The 19,596-nt window shown below is 43.3% G+C and overlaps 1 protein-coding gene across 2 annotated transcripts in view; it reads right to left on the minus strand.

Moving 5' to 3' along the window:
• The window catches only part of IREB2 (iron responsive element binding protein 2), a 42,173-nt gene extending 31,103 nt beyond the window's left edge, over positions 1–11,070 (minus strand). Inside the window, exons 1-4 of one of the 2 annotated variants that reach the window (XM_073303542.2) lie at positions 10,965–11,070; positions 8,488–8,577; positions 2,839–3,004; positions 1,274–1,411 (exon numbers count right to left, since the gene is read on the minus strand). In XM_073303542.2, the coding sequence (XP_073159643.2) occupies positions 1,274–1,411; positions 2,839–3,004; positions 8,488–8,577; positions 10,965–11,070 (500 nt within the window). The remainder of the gene's footprint in view (positions 1–1,273; positions 1,412–2,838; positions 3,005–8,487; positions 8,578–10,964) is intronic. The other variant, XM_078854646.1, reaches the window with a different exon arrangement.
• Positions 11,071–19,596: the final 8,526 nt, after the last annotated feature.

Genomic DNA, 19,596 nt, shown 5'->3' on the forward strand with positions numbered 1-19,596 from the left:
AGCTTTTGCTGTGTAACATACCATTACATGAGTGAGGCAAAAGGTAAGTGTAATTTAAAGATTTTCTTTTCCACACTGTCAAAACTTCCAGACATAAAGGAGAGCCCCAAATTGATCTCATGACATCACTGCCTCGGACCGCTTTTCTAGTCTCTCTGCATGCACCTCCTCAGGTATGAGGTCTTGTCCCTCAACCTGCCTGGGCTGGAATTCTGCCAATCTTATACCGGTCTTGGGCTACAGCCCTGCATACCAACGTGATTTTTCAGCAGGCCCAACTGGGCTCGGCACCTGCAAGTCTGCCCTTCAGGAGGTACGACCCCCAGTCAATACAGGACCAGACAGCTTTCTGAGGGACCAGACAGTATTTCTTCACACAATGAACAGTCAATCTGTGGAACTCTTTGCCATAGGATGTGAAGGCCAAGACTATAACAGGGTTCAAAAACAAATGAGGTAAGTTCATGGAGAATAGGGTCATCAGTGGCTACTAGCCAGGATGGGGCAGGGATGCAAAACCATGCTCTGAAGCGTCCCTAGCCTCTGTTTGCCAAAAGCCAGGAATGGGCGACAGGGGATGGATCATTTGATGATTACCTGTTCTGTTCATTCCCTCTGAAGCACTGAGCATTGGCCACTGTCAGAAGACAGGATACTGGGCTAGATGGACCATTGGTCTGACCCAGTATGGCCGTTTGTATGTTCTTAAAACAAAGTACTGTTTAAACTTAACCATCACTTGGAAGCTAAAAAGGTCCAATGGCTTCAGATGACCTCCTTAAGGGTATGTCTGTCAGCCTCTTGCTCCGGAACAGCTCCTGACAACTACTGTCCTCCTCACTTGAGAATGTCTTTTGTCCCCCAGGAAGCCCTTTGTCTTAGGTTTCCATGCATCTACAATCTGTGATCCCCACCCACCCAATAAACTGGTTCATGGAGCACGATATGGGTTTGAGTGGGGGGTTAGAAGCAAATGGGTCTAATATTGTCCCTCAAATGTAGGTAAATAGGTGGCTATCTCAGGCTATTGTCCTCTTTCCTACATATATGCAACTGACCCCTGTCTGAATTCACTTTATAATCATATAGCAAACCCTCTTTCATCAAATGTGTAGAACATATGATATTCGTGAATTATTAAATAGTAACTCCATGACGGTTACATAGGCTACCTCTATGCTACCAAAGGAGCAGTGAACAAAGCACAATGGAGAATACTGACCACCCCTGAAATTTAATTATTAAACAGAACTGGCTTTTGTAGATTAAATACCATTTACTGAAGTCAATCTGCAAAGAATGGTCAACAGTGAGATCAGTTGGGCAGGCAGGATGGACTTTCATAGGATCTCCTCCAAGATTTTTCACTGCTTCCCTCATGGCGGCAAAATCCACCATTGCAGGAATTCCACTAACAAAGAACAAAGAAATAGCACTTTACATATATTATGATGCATTGACAATTCTCTAAAATAAAGCTAACTGTAGACGCTTGTTTTTAATTCACCCTCCATAGCAGCCTATTTGAATACCATCTCATAATGCTTGTTTTACTTTGTCTAACATGTTTTAAGGAATATTAAGTATTCATGTGCTGGGTTTGTTTAAATATATCTAAATAAAAACTGTCTGCCATCCTAACCCCAAGCATAACCACCATCGCATTTAAAGTCCGTGTCAACTAGGAATATGCAAAATCCTTGGCCAACTGATTACATTTGGTATTTACCCTTTTGTCTTGGTATGTGAGGAAACCTTGGCATAATGCCCACTTCTGGACGTATGCTACTGTATACCACCACTTTGCTATACAAATGAACGTGTATGCTACTTATTCTACTACTACTTTTCAATTTGTATTTTTCACTTATATTATAACAGTATTCATTTCAGGATCTAAAAGTACTGTTATCCCCATTTTACAAATAAAAAACACTCTTTAAGGACAACATACAAAACCAAAGGAAAGAATAAGAATACTGATATAAACTGAAATGTTATGAAAATCTTATGATTTGATTTGTTAACTAAGCACTTAAATCACTTCCATATATTTTTATAAAACTAGGATACTTCTTAGAGAGATAAGTTGCGTGAACTAATACCTTTTACTGGACCAGCTTCTGTTTGTCAGAGAGATGAGCTTTTGAATTTACAGAGTTCTTCTCTATTCTGCATGGCTACTTGACAAATAAATGATTGCCTAGCTTGGCAAAATTAAATGTGCCTAGTTTAATATTCTGTAGCTGCTTAATATTCCTTTTAGCCGCCTCACAGCCACAAATCTCAATAATCCATAGGTAACATTCTAATGGACAAATCCTGCTTTTCTTATTCATGAATGTAGTCCCATTGGCTTCAATAGGCTTATATGCACAAGTAAAACAAGCAGGATTTGACCTTAGGTTATCACAAGTAAGATTTCTAAATATTTCATTGCACCATCACACAATCCTACTACAGTTAAAGTGCCACCAAGCTGGTTCTTTGGCCCTTATTCTGCAAGTTACTCCATGCAGACAGAAACCTTCACCCACATGGAGTCCCACTGAAGTTAGCGAAGTTCCATGTGGGCACAGGCATCTGCCTTCTTGGACCAACTTGCAGGATCAGAGGCTTTATTTACAATGTAGAAACATCACTGAAGGTGCACTAAGAAACAAAAACTATGATTTCCATTCATTAATGGAATGCTTAAACATCACAAGGGCCACCTCATTTTGTTTTCTTTCAGGCCTGATAAAAGATTGGTAACCTCACTGAGCACGGTGAACCAAGACAGATTTTGAAAACGTTGTTAGAAAAATGTAATTAAAAAAAAGAAAGTATCTCACTTACGTAAAGTCTTGAAGAAGAACTCTGGCAGGATAGAAGGGCACTTCAACATTGTTCTGTTTTGTTTTCCAGTCTAAAATATTCATAACATCTTCCTTTTTTACTAAGAAGCCATCACAGTTACGGACAGCAGTTTCCAACAGTACCCGTATGGAATAAGGCAGAGTATCTGGTTATGGGAAAGTAAATGAATTAATCAAGGAAACACTTTTAGCCTATACATGTTTTAATTAATAGCACCTTACTATACTAAAGATATTTGACAAATTATGCAGGGAAATTCATTCCGACCCCATAAGAGCACAGGAATACAATAAAGTTACAAGGAAACACTAAATCAATGTGCATTTGCTCTCTATTATTATTTTATAGCATTCAGAAGGGTGCAACAGTGTTTCACAGAAGAGAGGAGGACCTGGTCCTTAGTATAAAAGCTTCTGAAAAAAATGGCCTTGATCGTACAATGAGCTTTGAATATGTGAATCCAGGCAGAGCCCCACTGAAGTCAAAGGGATACCACCCAAGTGTAGAGGTCCAATCATACAGAGCTCATTGCAGGGTCAGGACATTATTACAGATGGACCAAAATATGTGAGAGTGACTGTCAAGGTTCCTTCCCCACTCTGAACTCTAGGGTACAGATGTGGGGACCTGCATGAAAACCTCCTAAGCTTACTTTCACCAGCTTAGGTTAAAACTTCCCCAAGGTACAAATTAATTTTATCCTTTGCCCCTGGATTTCCACTGCCACCACCAAACTTTAACTGGGTTTACTGGGAAACGTAGTTTGGACACGTCCTTCCCCCCAAAATCCTCCCAACCCTTGCACCCCACTTCCTGGGGAAGGTTTGGTAAAAATCCTCACCAATTTGCATAGGTGACCACAGACCCAAACCCTTGGATCTTAGAACAATGAAAAAGCATTCAGTTTTCTTACAAGAAGACTTTTAATAGAAGTAAAGGTATCACCTCTGTAAAATCAGGATGGTAGATACCTTACAGGGTAATTAGGTTCAAAAACATAGAGAATCCCTCTAGGCAAAACCTTAAGTCACAAAAAAGACACACAGACTGGAATAGTCATTCTATTCAGCACAGTTCTTTTCTCAGCCATTTAAAGAAATCATAATCTAACACATACCTAGCTAGATTACTTACTAAAAGTTCTAAGACTCCATTCCTGTTCTATCCCCGGCAAAAGCAGCATACAGACAGACACAGACCCTTTGTTTCTCTTCCTCCTCCCAGCTTTTGAAAGTATCTTGTCTCCTACTTGGTCATTTTGGTCAGGTGCCAGCGAGGTTACCTTTAGCTTCTTAACCCTTTACAGGTGAGAGGATTTTTCCTCTGGCCAGGAGGGATTTTAAAGGGGTTTACCCTTCCCTTTATATTTATGACAGTGACAAACAGTCAGTTAGGATGAGGGCTACAGCAGTATGATTAGGAGTGAGCACATCTGGGAGGGTTGGGGATTTTGTTTTAAATATATAAAAACAAACACTGAATAGTGAGTCACTTATTGTAGGCACTAGAGAAGAGGAGTTTTTAAGAAGGATTTGAATGGAAGAGAATAAGGACTTGATTGAACACAGAAGCAATGATACCCCATGTATAGGATGAAAGAAAGAGAAGGCATGGAGAGACTGGTAGCAGAAATAACTGTAGGGAGTGCCAAAGCTGGTATCACTGACAAAGCAGAAGGTGTGACACAATGAGACTATGCTGCTAACTATTAATACAGATAATTTTTAGAAGCCTAAACTTGACCATTTAATTACTTTGTGATATCAAGTCAGAACTGACTTTAATGACAGAATATGGATCACTATGTGCAGTTTCCCCTTTGTTCACAGAAGGTGACAGTAAGACAAGAAATAATCTCAGCGTGGCTCCAAAAGTGGGAGAAATCTAGACCTAAACTGATTAATATAACGTAACAGCAAAGCAAATATTGGGAGAAGCTCTCAAGGAAGGGAAAACGTGTGTGTGTGTGGGTGGGGGGGGGAATAGATTAAAAAAAAGAAAGGGCTGCCAGTCACCACTGAAGGCAGTAAAGGAGCTCTTAGGTACTAAATTAAGAGCACTCATTCGCTCACAAACATCATTCCATTCAGCAATAATTCAGGTGGTCAGATGAGAGTACAGTAATAGGGGCAAGTATAAAGGGTGCTAGGTAACTGGTCAAACAGGTTCATGTACTAGTGTTTCAGCTCTGGAGACCAAAGCTCAGATCTGAATAATGTTAACAAACAGATGAGTTTGGCAGTTTCAACCAAGTCCATGGACTTTGTCTTCCTATAAACTATTGCTTCAGGGTTTGGTGGCTTCTGTTACATGAGATACATTTTAAAGGGCAGTCACTGTAATTATCTAATTAGATGATTCATATAAAAAGCAAATTGTACAGAAATCTGATTAAAATAAATGTGGTGTAATGTCAGCACTAAGTGTGTTTAATATTCAAATTACCAGAACAAAATGACCATATATCCCTGTCAGTTGTGTTCTTCCCTTTAATGAAGAATAAAGTCATTCCAATGCACTACCACATATATATATATATATATATATATATATATATATATATATAGAGAGAGAGAGAGAGAGAGAGAGAGAGAGAGAGAGAGAGAGAGAGAGAGAGCGCTGACCAGAAAAGGTCTTTCAGTCTCAGTCACCTAGCTGCAATTTTTTTCATAACTGAATACCTCTGCTCCCACTTTAAATATTAAGACAATCAGACTCTCTATAGCAATTTGGAACCAAAGAAATCAAATGAACCTTTAAACTGCAGGACAGAGGAGTCACAAAGGAGATCCAGGATGGATGACCTGGAAAGATGCAGGGGCTAGGATTCCTATCAGAATGCTGTCTCGGGGCCCTGCTTTGGAATTCTATCTTTCATAACAATCTCTGTCTGTTTTAATGCATGTTTGATAACTTTGAAGGCATCCATATTTGCTGGAAGAGAGGGTTTTCTCCCTCTCACAACCCAGCACTCTGACTGTTGGAGTCACTATTAGTCTACTCCTCCACAGTCTCCATTTACACAGTCTTTTGCCCTAAATAGCTCCAGTGATTTCTGCTGCTCTTCATAGCTTTCCAAAGCATCCAGACAGAAAGTGAAATAATTATGTTCAATTTCACGGCTGTCCTTAAGGTTCTGAAGAGAACAGGTGAAACTGACTGGTTTTCTTAATTCTACTCTACTGATGCTGCTTGAAGAGCTATGAGTACAGGCAGAGGAGCAGTCTGTCTGCCATTCACATTTGGAAGATTCTCTTTGCTGCCAATCGAACTAGAGATATTTTTTTAAAGCATAAGTTTAAATACTGCATAAGTTGATGGTCTATGTCTCTCTACCGGGAAGTGAATTTTTTTCAAGCCCTGAAGCTATATTATACATAAACTTCAAACCAAAGAAAAGTAATTGCTTTACTGCTCCCAAACATGTATATTGATTTAAATAAAACATCCATTTGAAACAGCGGCAAAGGAGTGCATTAATGGTCCAGTGAGCATATAAGTATAACCCACACCTCCCAAAAAAGTCCCAAAGAGCCTCAAACTCCTCTATTTACTCAGAATTTTGATTTGCCTGGGGAGATCATGATGGAGGTAACTTTTACTTAAATTTTATGGGGAAGTTTATTTCAAGTTGTCACTGATCAACAATATTCTGTATTGTATTTACATTGTGTAAGTGTATTTTTATTTAATTATGCTTCAAGGGGGACAGGCCTAATGGGTTCATTTTAGACATCTAAAAGTACACACAAATAAATATATTTATACAGTAATTTATCTGCTGAGATGAAATATTTGTCTACTTCACAAAAACTTCCATACAGTTCAGTTCAACTGAACCCTCTGCAGCAACTGCAATAGATATTATGCCCTATCTAGCAACAGGTAGTAAACAGGGCATTTATCCATGGTTTGGAATTCCTGAAGAGGAGAGATATGGGATAGCAAGAAACAGTGCAAAAGAGATAAGGCTAACAGCAGTAGTCCTACTGAATAGAACTGGGCTTTAGGAAAGTCGCCAGCAACCAAGACTATTGGACTAAGCCCACGCCCCTGACAAAGTTCACTCCACAAAATACATGAAACCCAATTGATGTATGTGTAGTTTTCTACTTATTAGATGAACAGGTCGGTGAGCCACAGCTGGAGAGAAGTCAACTGTGTGTCAGGACAAAGGTGTATTTGAAGACCTCTACAAGAAAACTTTCATAAGGCCTCTCTGGCTCTAGCTAGTTTCATCATTTTCATGAACACCAAGTTCACCCAAAAAATTAAAATCAAGATGTGACACTTATGATCGTATTCTGCAATATCATGGACAAATCTTAGGGAATTAAACCTTACTGAACTACATTTAACACCTTTGGGATCCATTATATTGAAAATGCGAATGTTTGTGCACTAGCGTGGAATTGTATGGAAATTCTTTAGGAGGCAGAAGGAAGGATGAGTGCAATCTCAGGGAGATATTAGGAACTTCAAAGGACTTTTTGGAACAATACATGTGAAGTGGATTTCCTAAGAAATACTTGGGAGTGAGAGGAATGCAAATGACCCACTATGAATCCATCCTTTTGAAGCTAAGCCCTGGGGAGAGAAACCAATTGTCTACTGATTACCTGCTCCTGAAAACTTCAGTACAAAGACCTCCAAACTGTACAAAGAGGGCCTAAATTTTTCACGTGTGCACTAGTTTTGAGCTAAGGCTGTTATGAACTTGTGACCACAAAAGAAACCTCTTTGGAGGGGTGCTGAAGGACTCACTTGCCAGAGCCCATACTAAAGACAGCTGTGCTGATCTCTGGTAAGCTTATTAGCATGCATGTAGGTTCTTTTATTTCTTTAATGTTTTCTCTGTAATGTTTATACCCAAAGAATAAATATTCTTGCATAGAAAGTGCTGTTTGATAACTTATGACTGTGGCAACTGCACTGTAAACCATCTCTGAGGAAAAAGGCAAAGCAGGCAGTCTGACTTTGATGGTGAATTCACAGTATAATCAAAGAACTTTTCAGGCAGGAAATACTCGGTCAGGAGGGAGAGGTGGGTCTCCATCCAGGAAAGACAACAGCGAGGGAGCCAGAAGCCTGACAGCAGGTACTCTTGTTGGACCATGCATAGAAATACAGATGCTTTTGGCCCTAAACTGTGACACAAGGAAACCCTCAAAGAAATATGAGATTGTCATTAGAGTAAATGAGTCAATGATGCATAATTCTTCCGCATTTATGTGACCACCATGAATTCATTTCAGTACAAACATTTATTTACATGTAAGGTAACACAGAGTTTATGTTTTTGTCACCGCTTGTTAATTCCATAACAGAAGTGGTGATTTTCTGTAGTGGAAATGTTTTTTATTACTATATTGACTACTATGCCTGTAAAAGGCCAAGAAGTATCCCTCACTTTTCCTTTAGTAGAAAAGTTTGGTTAAGCATCATTCCTTTAATCTCACTTTGAGCAAGCTATTAATCAACTTAATAAAACAGCATGTTTAGGGTAAAATTACACGCTTTCATACAAACCTACTAAAGACAATGTAGTCACTCGTCCTGCATCACATAACTGCTGCATATTTACTAGTGGAACCATACTACTAAAAAGCTATTAAAAAGTAGCATTACCATACTTAGTGCCTCCAAGTTTAGGGATATTGTAGAACTTCTTCTCTGGATTGTCATTTAATGTTTCAATTAAGTACTGGAACGGGCATTCTGAAAAATAATGCAGCAAAATATTAAGTGGAAAGAAAGGATGGTTCAGGCAGTAGGCTGGGGCTCAAACAAATGCAGTTCTAGTCCCTGTTTCACCACAGATATCCCTGTGTGACCTTGGACAAATCACTCAGGGCCAAATATTTAAAGATATTTAGGTGCCTAAAGATGCAGATAGGTACCTAGTGGGATTTTCAAAACCTCTTAGGGAGTCAGGCACTCAATGGGAGTTAGACACCCAGGAACTTTTGTAAGTCCCACGAGGTACCTAAATACCACTAAAAATCTGGCATCTAGTCTCAGTTCCACATCTGCAAAATGGTTGTTCCCTACCTCCCAGGGGAGTTGTGAGGATAAGTACATTAAAGATTGTGAAGTACTATGGCAACAGGGGCCATATAAGTACCTAAAGATAATAGACAGAAATGCACTTTAATACAGACCTTATTTTAAAAGTATCTGTAGAAAAGAACTGCATATTAATTTGAAATTATTTTCTGAAGTAATGGAATTTACAAAAAGAATATTTATTGCCACTCAAATACTATTAACCTAAATGAACAATGTCAGTAACATCTCTTAGGAAGGCCCAAAGAACTCAATATAGTGCATGTTTAAGAAATTCAAATTTGGTTTAAAACAAAAGTTAAAACTGTGACACCACCCACTCCCAGTCCTACAAACATTTACAATGAAATTAATGGAACAACTCAGGTGAGTAAAGTTAAGTATATGCGTGTTTGCAGGCAGAGGGCCTCTGTTGATTTTAAAAGACTGTATCAGCAATAAAAGCTTATCTTTTTTAGTAGGTTGCCTTGTTTTCACCTCCTACTTTGTTTACATTTTCATTGTAATGTAAATGCAGCATCATTGGTACTTTACAAATTATTTTGCATTTATGGTAAGGCCCTGAATCTGCAAACATGCTCAAGTAGTCCATTTATGCGCATAATGTTACTCATGTGCTTAAATGTTCGCAGGTTAACAAACTTAAAGAAGAACCAGAAATAGTCAACAAAAATAACTGAAGGATTTGGAGATACTAGTTTTAAAAAAGGGAGTGAGATACTGAGTGAGATAGGTTTCAGAGTAACAGCCGTGTTAGTCTGTATTCGCAAAAAGGAGTACTTGTGGCACCTTAGAGACTAACCAATTTATTTGAGCATAAGCTTTCGTGAGCTACTGTAGCTCACGAAAGCTTATGCTCAAATAAATTGGTTAGTCTCTAAGATGCCACAAGTACTCCTTTTCTTTTTGAGTGAGATAGGGTATCTATTCACAAATATTTAAAGTGAGACAGCTTAATAAATAGTAACACCATGAACCTATGCCCTTCAACCTTCTGAAGTAATGAACTACATAAGCTCAATTATCTACATGGTGGGCTCTTGAATTAAAGGTTAAAAAACAAAGCCCTGTCTGCCCTGTGCCTATCTATTGTAAAAGGTACCCAAGAAGAGTACAAGTATGAGATCCATTGTTTTCAACCCATTTTTGATCCATGACTTGGAAAAGAGCCTACCAAAGATTGAGAGGCTTGGGTCACAGAAAGGTCTGTCCTGAGAAAATTTGGGGCCCACTACATCATGTTCGCTGGGACTCCACCATCCCATTTCACTTCACCTACACAGACATAACAGGTGTTTTGAGGCCCTTCCCAGCTCAGGGTCCGGTATAGCTGTCACCCCCCTCCACCCAAATCACAGGACAGGTTTTTTGGCCATTTTGCTGTGGGAGGCAGCTGCTGCGGGGCGGGGGCCCCCCCTTGGAAGCCCCGGGTCCCCTACCCGGCAGGTGAAAGGTGTGCAGACAACGGGGGGCACGGGGGGGTGAAGGCTGAGCGCTACCCTGGGATGGGGTGCGGGGCATCAGCAGCAGGAGCCGCTACGCAGCACCGTTAGATCTATACGGAGCGTGCCAGGAGCGAGGGGGCAGCTGCTCTCCGTGCCGCTCAGTGGTGCCCACTGGCGGCTCTCCACGCCGCCTTAGGCTCGGCCTTGGGCCCTGCCCAGCGGACAAGGGATTCGCCCGGACTCGGCCGAGCCCCCCGCCCAGGGGCTGTGAACATGTCAGTGCAAGTCGGTGATACCGGAAAGGGGCTGAACAAAGGACGGCAGACAGCGAAGGCGGCTGCGGAGGGGGGGAAGCGACGGCTCGAAAGCGGAGCCGGTCCGGGGCGCGGGGGGAGGGATGATGAGGCGATAAAGACAGCGGGGGGGTGGGGGGAGATAAACCATCACTCCGGGGGCACCTGTCGCGGCCCCAGGCCAGGGGGGCTGGGGCCGAGGTACAAGCCAGGCCGCTAACTGCAAGGGGGAGGGTCGGCAGAAGCGGGGCCCTTCGGGAGCGGGATCGCCCCTCCCCTACCAAGCCCGGCTCGCACTGACCTGGCCTTGCAGGGTCCATCGCTGGCGACCATATTAACCCTACGTGGGGAGGGGGACGAGGAAGACTCGGGGAGGGGGCCGGGGGGGCGGAGCCAGCACCTAACATCGCGAGACTAGAAATGAGCTCCGCCCTTCCGATTAGCAGACACAGTTCTCGCGAGATCTTGGGTCATGGCAATAAAGGAAAAATAGGGGGGATCTCGCGAGAATTAGCAGCCGTGCTGGGGGGAGGGTGGTGTGTGTGGCCGCTCTCGCGGCAGTTCCAGACTCAGTAAAGGAGGGGGTGGGGTGGGGTGTTTGGGGGAAGTGTTTTTACTAGTCGCTGGGTGCCAGGTCGGGTCAGCCTCAGTCTGGGCGTGAGCTCAGCTTCCGGCGACTCTCTTGTTCCGTGCCCTGGGGTCCCCGCCGGACCGTGGTTGTGCGGGGCTACGCGGGAGAAAGGCGGGCGGGAGCAGGCTGTGGGTGACTGGGACGGTCTCGCAGGGGGGCCCACAGGCGCTGGTTGCGAGGCTCGGCGTCGCAGGGCAGGGGCTACGTGCCACCCCAGGCTGTGCCCCATGCTGGGAGAGTTGGGGCACAAGAGGTGGCTGGCCCGGTGGGCAGCACCCAGGTCCTATCTAGCTGGGCCATTCAGATGGGGCAGGGATTCAGATGGTGAAGCATTTCACGCTTCACTGGGGAAACTGCGTTTTAGTGCCCCTTCGGTCCGGTTCTGATCAATATCGTCATCAATGATTTAGATAATGGTATAGAGTACGCTCACAAAGTCTGTGACAGATACCAAGCTGGGAGGGGTTGTAAGTGCTTTGCAGGACAGGATTACAATTCAAAATGATCTGTACAAACTGGAGAAATGGTCTGAAGAAAGTAGGCTGACATTCAATAAGGACAGATGCAAAATACTCCATTTAGGAAAGCACAATCAGTTGCACACATACAAAATGGGAAATGACTGCCTAGGAAGGAGAACTGGAAAGAGATGTGGGGGTCATAATGGATCACAAGCTAAATATGAGTCAACAGTGTAACACTGTTGCAAAAAAAAAAAACACAAATATTCTGGGATGTTTTAGCAGGAGTGTTATAAGCAAGACACAAGAAGTAATTCTGCTCTACTCTGCATTGATTAGGCCTCAACTGGAATAGTTTACCCAGTTCTGGGTGCCAGATTTCAGGAAAGATGCGGACAAACTGGAGAAGAGCAACAAAAATGATTAAAGGTCTAGGAAATATGACCTATGAAGGAAGATTGAAAACACTTTGTTTAATCTGGAGAAGAGAAGACTGAGGGGGTCATGATAACAGTTTTCAAGTACATAAAAGGTTCTTTCAAGGAAGACGGAGAAAAATTGTTCTTCCTAACCTCTGAGGATAGGAAAAAAAAGCAATTGGAGAATTGCAGCAAGGGCAGTTTAGGGTGGACATTAGGAGACACTTCCTAATTGTCAGGGTGGTTAAACACTGGAATAAATTGCCTAGGGAGGTTGTGGAATCTCCGTCATTGGAAATTTTTAAGAGCAGGTTCGCAGGGGACTGGACTAGATGACCTCTCAAGGTCTCTTCCAGTCTTATGATTCTATGATTCCCTTGTCCCTCTGACTGGATGCTTTATTGTTCCTCCAGCACTGAGCATGTTAGCAAACCAAAGAGCTCTGTGCCCTGCTGTCATCTGCTTGAAGAGTGACGCACAAAGTATTGCAATGTGGTTCAAGCACCTGAGATCCCAGATCCAGACATGATGCTAAATACAAGTGAAATTGACTAGTCTATTCTCATTGGCCAAGCTGAATTGACTGCGAAAAGTAATCAGAATAGATAATAATTAGTAAATTAGGCTTCATTAATTCTGTAATTTAATAAAGTGGATTAGTAATGCAGCAGAGGAGAAGGTTTTTTTAAATAAAGGGACACAGCTTGAAATCAAATCAATAAACAAATTTAAAGTAGTTGGTGGTGTTACTTGTAAGGCCAGTAAGAATTGAAATTCAGACTGAAGAGTTTCAGAGTAGCAGCTGTGTTAGTCTGTATTCGCAAAAAGAAAAGGAGGACTTGTGGCACCTTCGAGACTAACAAATTTATTTGAGCATAAGCTTTCTTGAGCTACAACTCACTTTATCCGATGAAGTGAGCTGTAGCTTACGAAAGCGTATGCTCAAATAAATTTGTTAGTCTCTAAGGTGCAGACTAAAGAGTGACATTTTAAAAAAAAGTTGATCATTCATGTCATGCCCACAGCTTCGCGATGTCCAAAATCAAATATTTGACCTTCTAGGTAGAAAAGATTGGGACAGATCTGTTTTTCCTGGAATAGCAGATGTAAATTACACTTCCATGCAACTGCCTGTCCACTGTGCCCCAGCCAAAACTCAGGCAAAGGAGAGCAGGTCACTTGCACTGGTTGGGGTTTCCCTCAGTATATGTAAGTTTCCTTACTTTTCACTGAGGGTCCTACCGAAGTCCTAGCAGCATGTGCTGCAGTTAGGATACACCCTTAGCTACTCTAGTTATGCCCCTTACTAATCAACGTTGCCCATTTTTTGGACATCCTCCCTGACCAACATTGTCCCCTGGCCATTTTGGGTCCTCTGGAGTATGCAAGAGTGTGGGTTCTTTGCACCATTGAAATCTTCCCCAGTGAACTTTTTGTCAATGAAGTCCTTGCACCTGCAGTTATGGAAGGTGACCCACAGGAGACTATGTACCAGCTACTCCATTGTTAGGCTGCTGAAAAAAATGACTCCTTGTGTTCCTTGTTTGCTGGGTTGTAGGGCACCCTGATGAAATGAACAGACACTTGCTTAAAAGACTTTGCCATCTCCACCCTACTCAGATTCATGTCTTTAGACATTTTATATCTTTAGGACCTCAGATGATTTGCTGCGGGCTTGAAATCCCATTACTGGCTTCTTATCAGAAAAAACACATGACCATTGCCTTTTAATCTTCTTGGTCAGAGTAATTTTGGAGTTTTAGCTCCCGAAGAACAGCAAATATGCTGTAGTAGCACAGACAAAAATGTGTTGCAACTAGGAACTCATCCTCTCCCCCCCTCCACCTTATTTTGACTATTGGGATTTATTTTTTATTTTCTCTCCCTTTTTTGAACATATTACACAACATGGCTTTTGGTTGTATCTTTATTTCAGGTGTTAATATATGGATACAAGATAGGAATCAGACTCCTCTATTCACAATTTTTTCCCACCTTTTGTTTTCAGTACAAAACTTACTTTAAAAATAGATCTACCCTTGGTTGATAGGTTTGTATGCATTAAACTCCTCCTCCCTCACCTTCTGAAATGTCTGACACAGTTTGCAGAGTGCGGAATTATGTTCAGGAGAAGAGGTCCAAACAAAAGGGTCCTGCTTTTATAGCTCTTATAACTTGTATAGCCCCTTATTTATACTAGTGAATAGTAATTTATGTGAATAATTTCAGTGGAGTTCAAAGTCTGGCCTAAATAGCTGTTGGGAACAATGGAACTCATGTCATGATTATAAAATACTCCTACATACATTTCATATAGTGCTATTCATCAGTGGATCTCAAAGGACAAAACCATTACCTGCATTTTTCGGAGGGGGAAACTAAGGCACAGAAAGGCATAGTGATTTGCCAAGGTCACCCATAAGGCAGCGGCAGAAATAGAACCTGGTCTCCTGCATCCAAGTCTAGTGCTCTGTCCATTGGGCGACATGGCCTCTCATCCATACTGCTACTTGAAGTTTGCAGTGTTACCCTGGAAAATCTCTTATTCCTGGACCCAAAGTGTGAAAAAACAAGTTCTCTCTACTGGTTACAAGTTTCTGGCAGAAACTTGTATAAGAATCAGTTTACTCAAAGCCATGCAGCTAGTTTGTGCTTTCTAACACAATTCGTCTTGGCACTTGTTCTGATTGCCTCTCAATTCCTCCACCTAACAAAGATTTTTTGTGACAGCCCAGGCTGTTCCAGATTCTGTCACCTGTGCTAAGGTAACACAAAGGCTGATGGTGTTTGTCCACTAAGCATCCAGAAAAATAAGGAGAGGTTTAACCAGAATAGAACGTAGCTGGGAGGGCTGACTACTGGTGGGAGATAAGTGAGATCATACTTTTACAAGTCTGCATTCTCAATTTTTTCCAGAGTCTCCCATCACTGTGCTAGCAGCTCCACTGGTGGGAGCACTAGTGTAGATATGGGTCTAGAATTCACCAGCATCATTAAACGTTGGATCACTCGCAGAGCGTTAAATGCTGGTGGCCAGTCTACACTAGTCCTCCCACCATTGCTTCTAGCACCAGTGGAGTTGCAGCAGTTAGTGCAACAGTGGTAGCCTTTATGGAAAATTCCAGTGCAAATACAGCCTTAGCCCTGGTCTACACTACGAGTTTAGGTCGAATTTAGCAGCGTTAGAGCGATTTAACCCGGCACCCGTCCACACGACGAAGCCATTTTTAAAGGTCTAGGAAAAAGGGCTCTTAAAATTGATTTCTGTACTCCTCCCCGACTAGGGGATTAGCACTGAAATCAACATCGCCGGGTCGAATTTGGGGTAGTGTGGACACAATTTGACGGTATTGGCCTCCGGGAGCTATACCAGAGTGCGCCATTGTGACTGCTCTGGACAGCACTTTGAACTCCGATGCTCTAGCCAGGTACACAGGAAAATCCCCGGGAACTTTTGAATTTCATTTCCTGTTTGGTCAGCCTGGCAAACTCCGCAGCACAGGTGACCATGCAGTCCCCCCAGAATCGTAGAGCGTAGAATGTTTCTCCGCTCCTCCTGTCATCTCCATCCCTGAGGTTATCGCAGATTAGAAGGCGAAAAAAACGCACTCGTGATGACATGTTTTCCGAGCTCATGCAGTCCTCCCGCACTGATAGGGCACAGCTTAATGCATGGAGACATTCAGTGGCAGAGGCCAGGAAAGAATTGCTGTGTTTGCTTAACAGCAAAAGTATCATGCCTCACTAGTGATCCTGCCCGAGCCAGGTCGCTGTGTCGCTGTGCACTCCACGCTGTGTCAGCCTTGGGTGGCGGCATGACCACTTTGCGAGCAGGAAGGCCATAGATATAGACATTGCATTGGGTAGCTTCTGTAGCTAGAGAAAACATTCCTGTGCAGTCGGAAAGTCTGTAGCAAAAAAAGAGAAGCCCTGTGACATACCAAACTATTAATAATACACAACCACACGTTACATAAAGTATAATAGGGACCACGCGAGGGATACATTCAAGTTGGGTTTCTGTAGTGTAGTGGTTATCACATTCACCTAACACAGGCAAGATCCCTGGTTTGAAACAGGTCTCTGTTCCTTTTTCTGACTCCCCTCCTGCATTTTTAGTCTTAAAAGAGACCGCGCTGTGAAATTTTACTTTGAATTATATCAATTATGAGTTAAATAATATGGAAGCTCTCTCTAAGTTATAGTCCCGGGTTCCTTACCCTTTCAGCTGCTCTGATAAATTAACATTTTTGTTAGGGGTGGGGGGAAATTTTCATGAAGCCCTTTATAGGGACTAAATGCTATCTAGGACTCTAAAATAATCTTAACGTGGCCCATAGAGTGCAATCCTTCATTCTGGATTTGTCTTTCCACAAGTTGAACTGCTCCTTACTACTGTCCAGGTTGCATGAGCCATGGGAGCAAGGGGCAGGCTGGGGTAGGTGTGACCACACAGTGCTGCTGGCTGGGAGAGCAGCCTGAGGCAGAAGCCTCCAGCTTGCATGATATTCCAGGCAGGACTGAATCTCCATAAGACAAAACTTAAAGAAGAGAATGACCTGGAGTCACTCCCACTCGGTGCTCTAAGAGGAGGATAGCCATGTCTGTCCAGGCGCCTCTGATCGACCTCACCGAGGTCTGCCAGGAGCACCCAGGAGACGTACGATGGCTATCAGTCCTACTGCACTGTCTTCTGCAAAGGCAAGGAGCTGCTGCTGTGTAGCAATGCAGTACCGTGTCTGCCAGCAGCACCCAGGAGACGTACGGCGACGGTGAGCTGAGCAGGCTCCATGCTTGCTGTGGTATGGCAAGCATGGCAGCAGGCTGAGCAGGGCCGGTGGCCAGGACCCGAGCTGGCAGGAGCTGGCAGACGGAGCCCTAGACTGGCAGCGGGAGCCCGCTGCCGGTCTGGGGCTCCGTCCGCCAGCCCCGCTCAGCCCGCTGCCTGCCTGGGGTTCCAATCATCCAGGTAAGCAGGCAGGCAGTGGGCTGAGTGGGGCCAGCAGACGGGACCCAGGAAAAAAGGCGCGAAACGCTTGTCTGCTGTTGCTTTCACGGAGGGAGGGAGGGGGGCCTGATGACATGTACCCAAAACCACCCGTGACAAAGTTTTTACCCCATCAGGCATTGGGAGCTTAACCCAAAATTTACATGGGCAGCAGAGACTGCGGGAACTGTGGGATAGCTACCCACAATGCACCACTCTGCAAGTCGATGCTAGCCATGGTAGTGAGGACACACTCCGCTGACTTAATGTGCTTAGTGTGGACATACGCAATCGACTGTATAAAATCCAATTCTAAAAATCAACTTCTATAAAATCAACCTAATTTCGTAGTGTAGACATACCCTTAGGGCCTTATTGAGTATTTCTACACAACCTGAGGTAGTGAGCCTTCCAGCCCAGGTTGATAGACTTGGGCTAGTAGGACTCACGCTAGTGCTCAAAAAATAGTTGTATTGACAGCACTTCGAAATTGTGGCTCAGGCTGGAGCTCTGGCTCTGAAGCCAAGTCAAGGCTCCCTAGATTTCAGAGCATGAGCTGCAATAGGTCTACACTAGGGCTATCAAACAATTTAAAAAATTGATTGTGCGATTAATCGCACTGTTAAAACAATAATATTGTTATATTATTATATATAATAATAATAACTACAGTACTTGTATGAGGTGAATTGAAAAATACTATTTCTTTTGTTTATCATTTTTACAGTGCAAATATTTGTAATAAAAATAATATACACTTTGATTTCAATTACAACACAGAATACAATATATATGAAAAAATAGAAAAACATCCAAAATATTTAACACATTTTAATTGGTATTCTGTTGTTTAACAATGCTCGTGATTAATTTTTTTGAGTTACTCACGTGAGTTAACTGTGATTAATCAACAGCCCTAGTCTACACAGCTATTTTTAGCATGGTAGCATAAGCTTTGTGAGCCCAAGTCTATCGACCCGGGCTGGGAGGCTTGCTGCTAGGGGCTATGTAGGTGCATAGGCGCCAACTTTCCCCCAGCCATCTCCTGGCCCCGCCTCTGCACCCCCCTTGCCTCACCCCACCCCACCCCTTCCCCAAAGTCCCTGACCCCATTCCACCCCCTTCCCCCAAGTCCCCACCTCGCCTCTTCTCTGCCTCCTCCCCTGAGCGTGCTGCATCCCCGCTCCTCCCCCTCCCTCACGGAAAGTCCTAAGCACCACCAAACAGCTGTTAGACTGTGGGAAGCACTGGGGGGAGGGGGAGGAGCGGGGACATGGCACACTTGGGGAAGGTGGGGAGAGAAGGAGGCAAGGAGGGGGGAGCTTGGCTGCCAGTGGGTGTGGAGCACCCGCTAATTTTTCCCCATGGGTGCTCCACCCCTGGAGCACCCACGGAGTTGGCGCCTATGTGTAGGTGTATCTACACTGGCCTGCTTTTACCCTGTAAAGGAGAAGAGAGCTGTCATAAATATAAAGGGAAGGGTAAACCCCTTTGAAATCCCTCCTGGCCAGGGGAAAGCTCCTCTCACCTGTAAAGGGTTAAGAAGCTAAAGGTAACCTCGCTGGCACCTGACCAAAATGACCAATGAGGAGACAAGATACTTTCAAAAGCTGGGAGGAGGGAGAGAAACAAAGGGTCCGTGTGTCTGTCTATATGCGGGTTTTCTGCTGGGGATAGACCAGGAATGGAGTCTTAGAACTTTTAGTAAGTAATCTAGCTAGGTATGTGTTAGATTATGATTTCTTTAAATGGCTGAGAAAAGAATTGTGTTGAATAGAATAACTATTTCTGTCTGTGTATCTTTTTTGTAACTTAAGGTTTTGCCTAGAGGGGTTCTCTATGTTTTTGAATCTAATTACCCTGTAAGATATCTACCATCCTGATTTTACAGGGGGGATTTCTTTATTTCTATTTACTTCTATTTTTTTATTAAAAGTCTTCTTGTAAGAAAACTGAATGCTTTTTCATTGTTCTCAGATCCAAGGGTTTGGGTCTGTAGTCACCTAGGCAAATTGGTGAGGCTTTTTACCAAACCTTGTCCAGGAAGTGGGGTGCAAGGTTTTGGGAAGTATTTTGGGGGGAAAGACGCGCCCAAACAGCTCTTCCCCAGTAACCAGTATTAGTTTGGTGGTGGTAGCGGCCAATCCAAGGACAACGGGTGGAATATTTTGTACCTTGGGGAAGTTTTGACCTAAGCTGGTAAAGATAAGCTTAGGAGGTTTTTCATGCAGGTCCCCACATCTGTACCCTAGAGTTCAGAGTGGGGGAGGAACCTTGACAAGAGCACATTAATTCCTCCTGTGCAAACTGGTTATTTCCCTGACTCATTAAAAGTGGCCCATCTGTCACCAGGATCAAAGGAATTGTAGAGGAGCTCTTCTTCTCCACATCGGTGGGACCCACAGGTGCTAAGTGCTGGAGGCATTCTGCTCCTT

Source organism: Lepidochelys kempii, chromosome 10, assembly GCF_965140285.1.
Source record: "Lepidochelys kempii isolate rLepKem1 chromosome 10, rLepKem1.hap1, whole genome shotgun sequence".
NCBI classification, from domain to species: Eukaryota; Metazoa; Chordata; order Testudines; family Cheloniidae; genus Lepidochelys; species Lepidochelys kempii.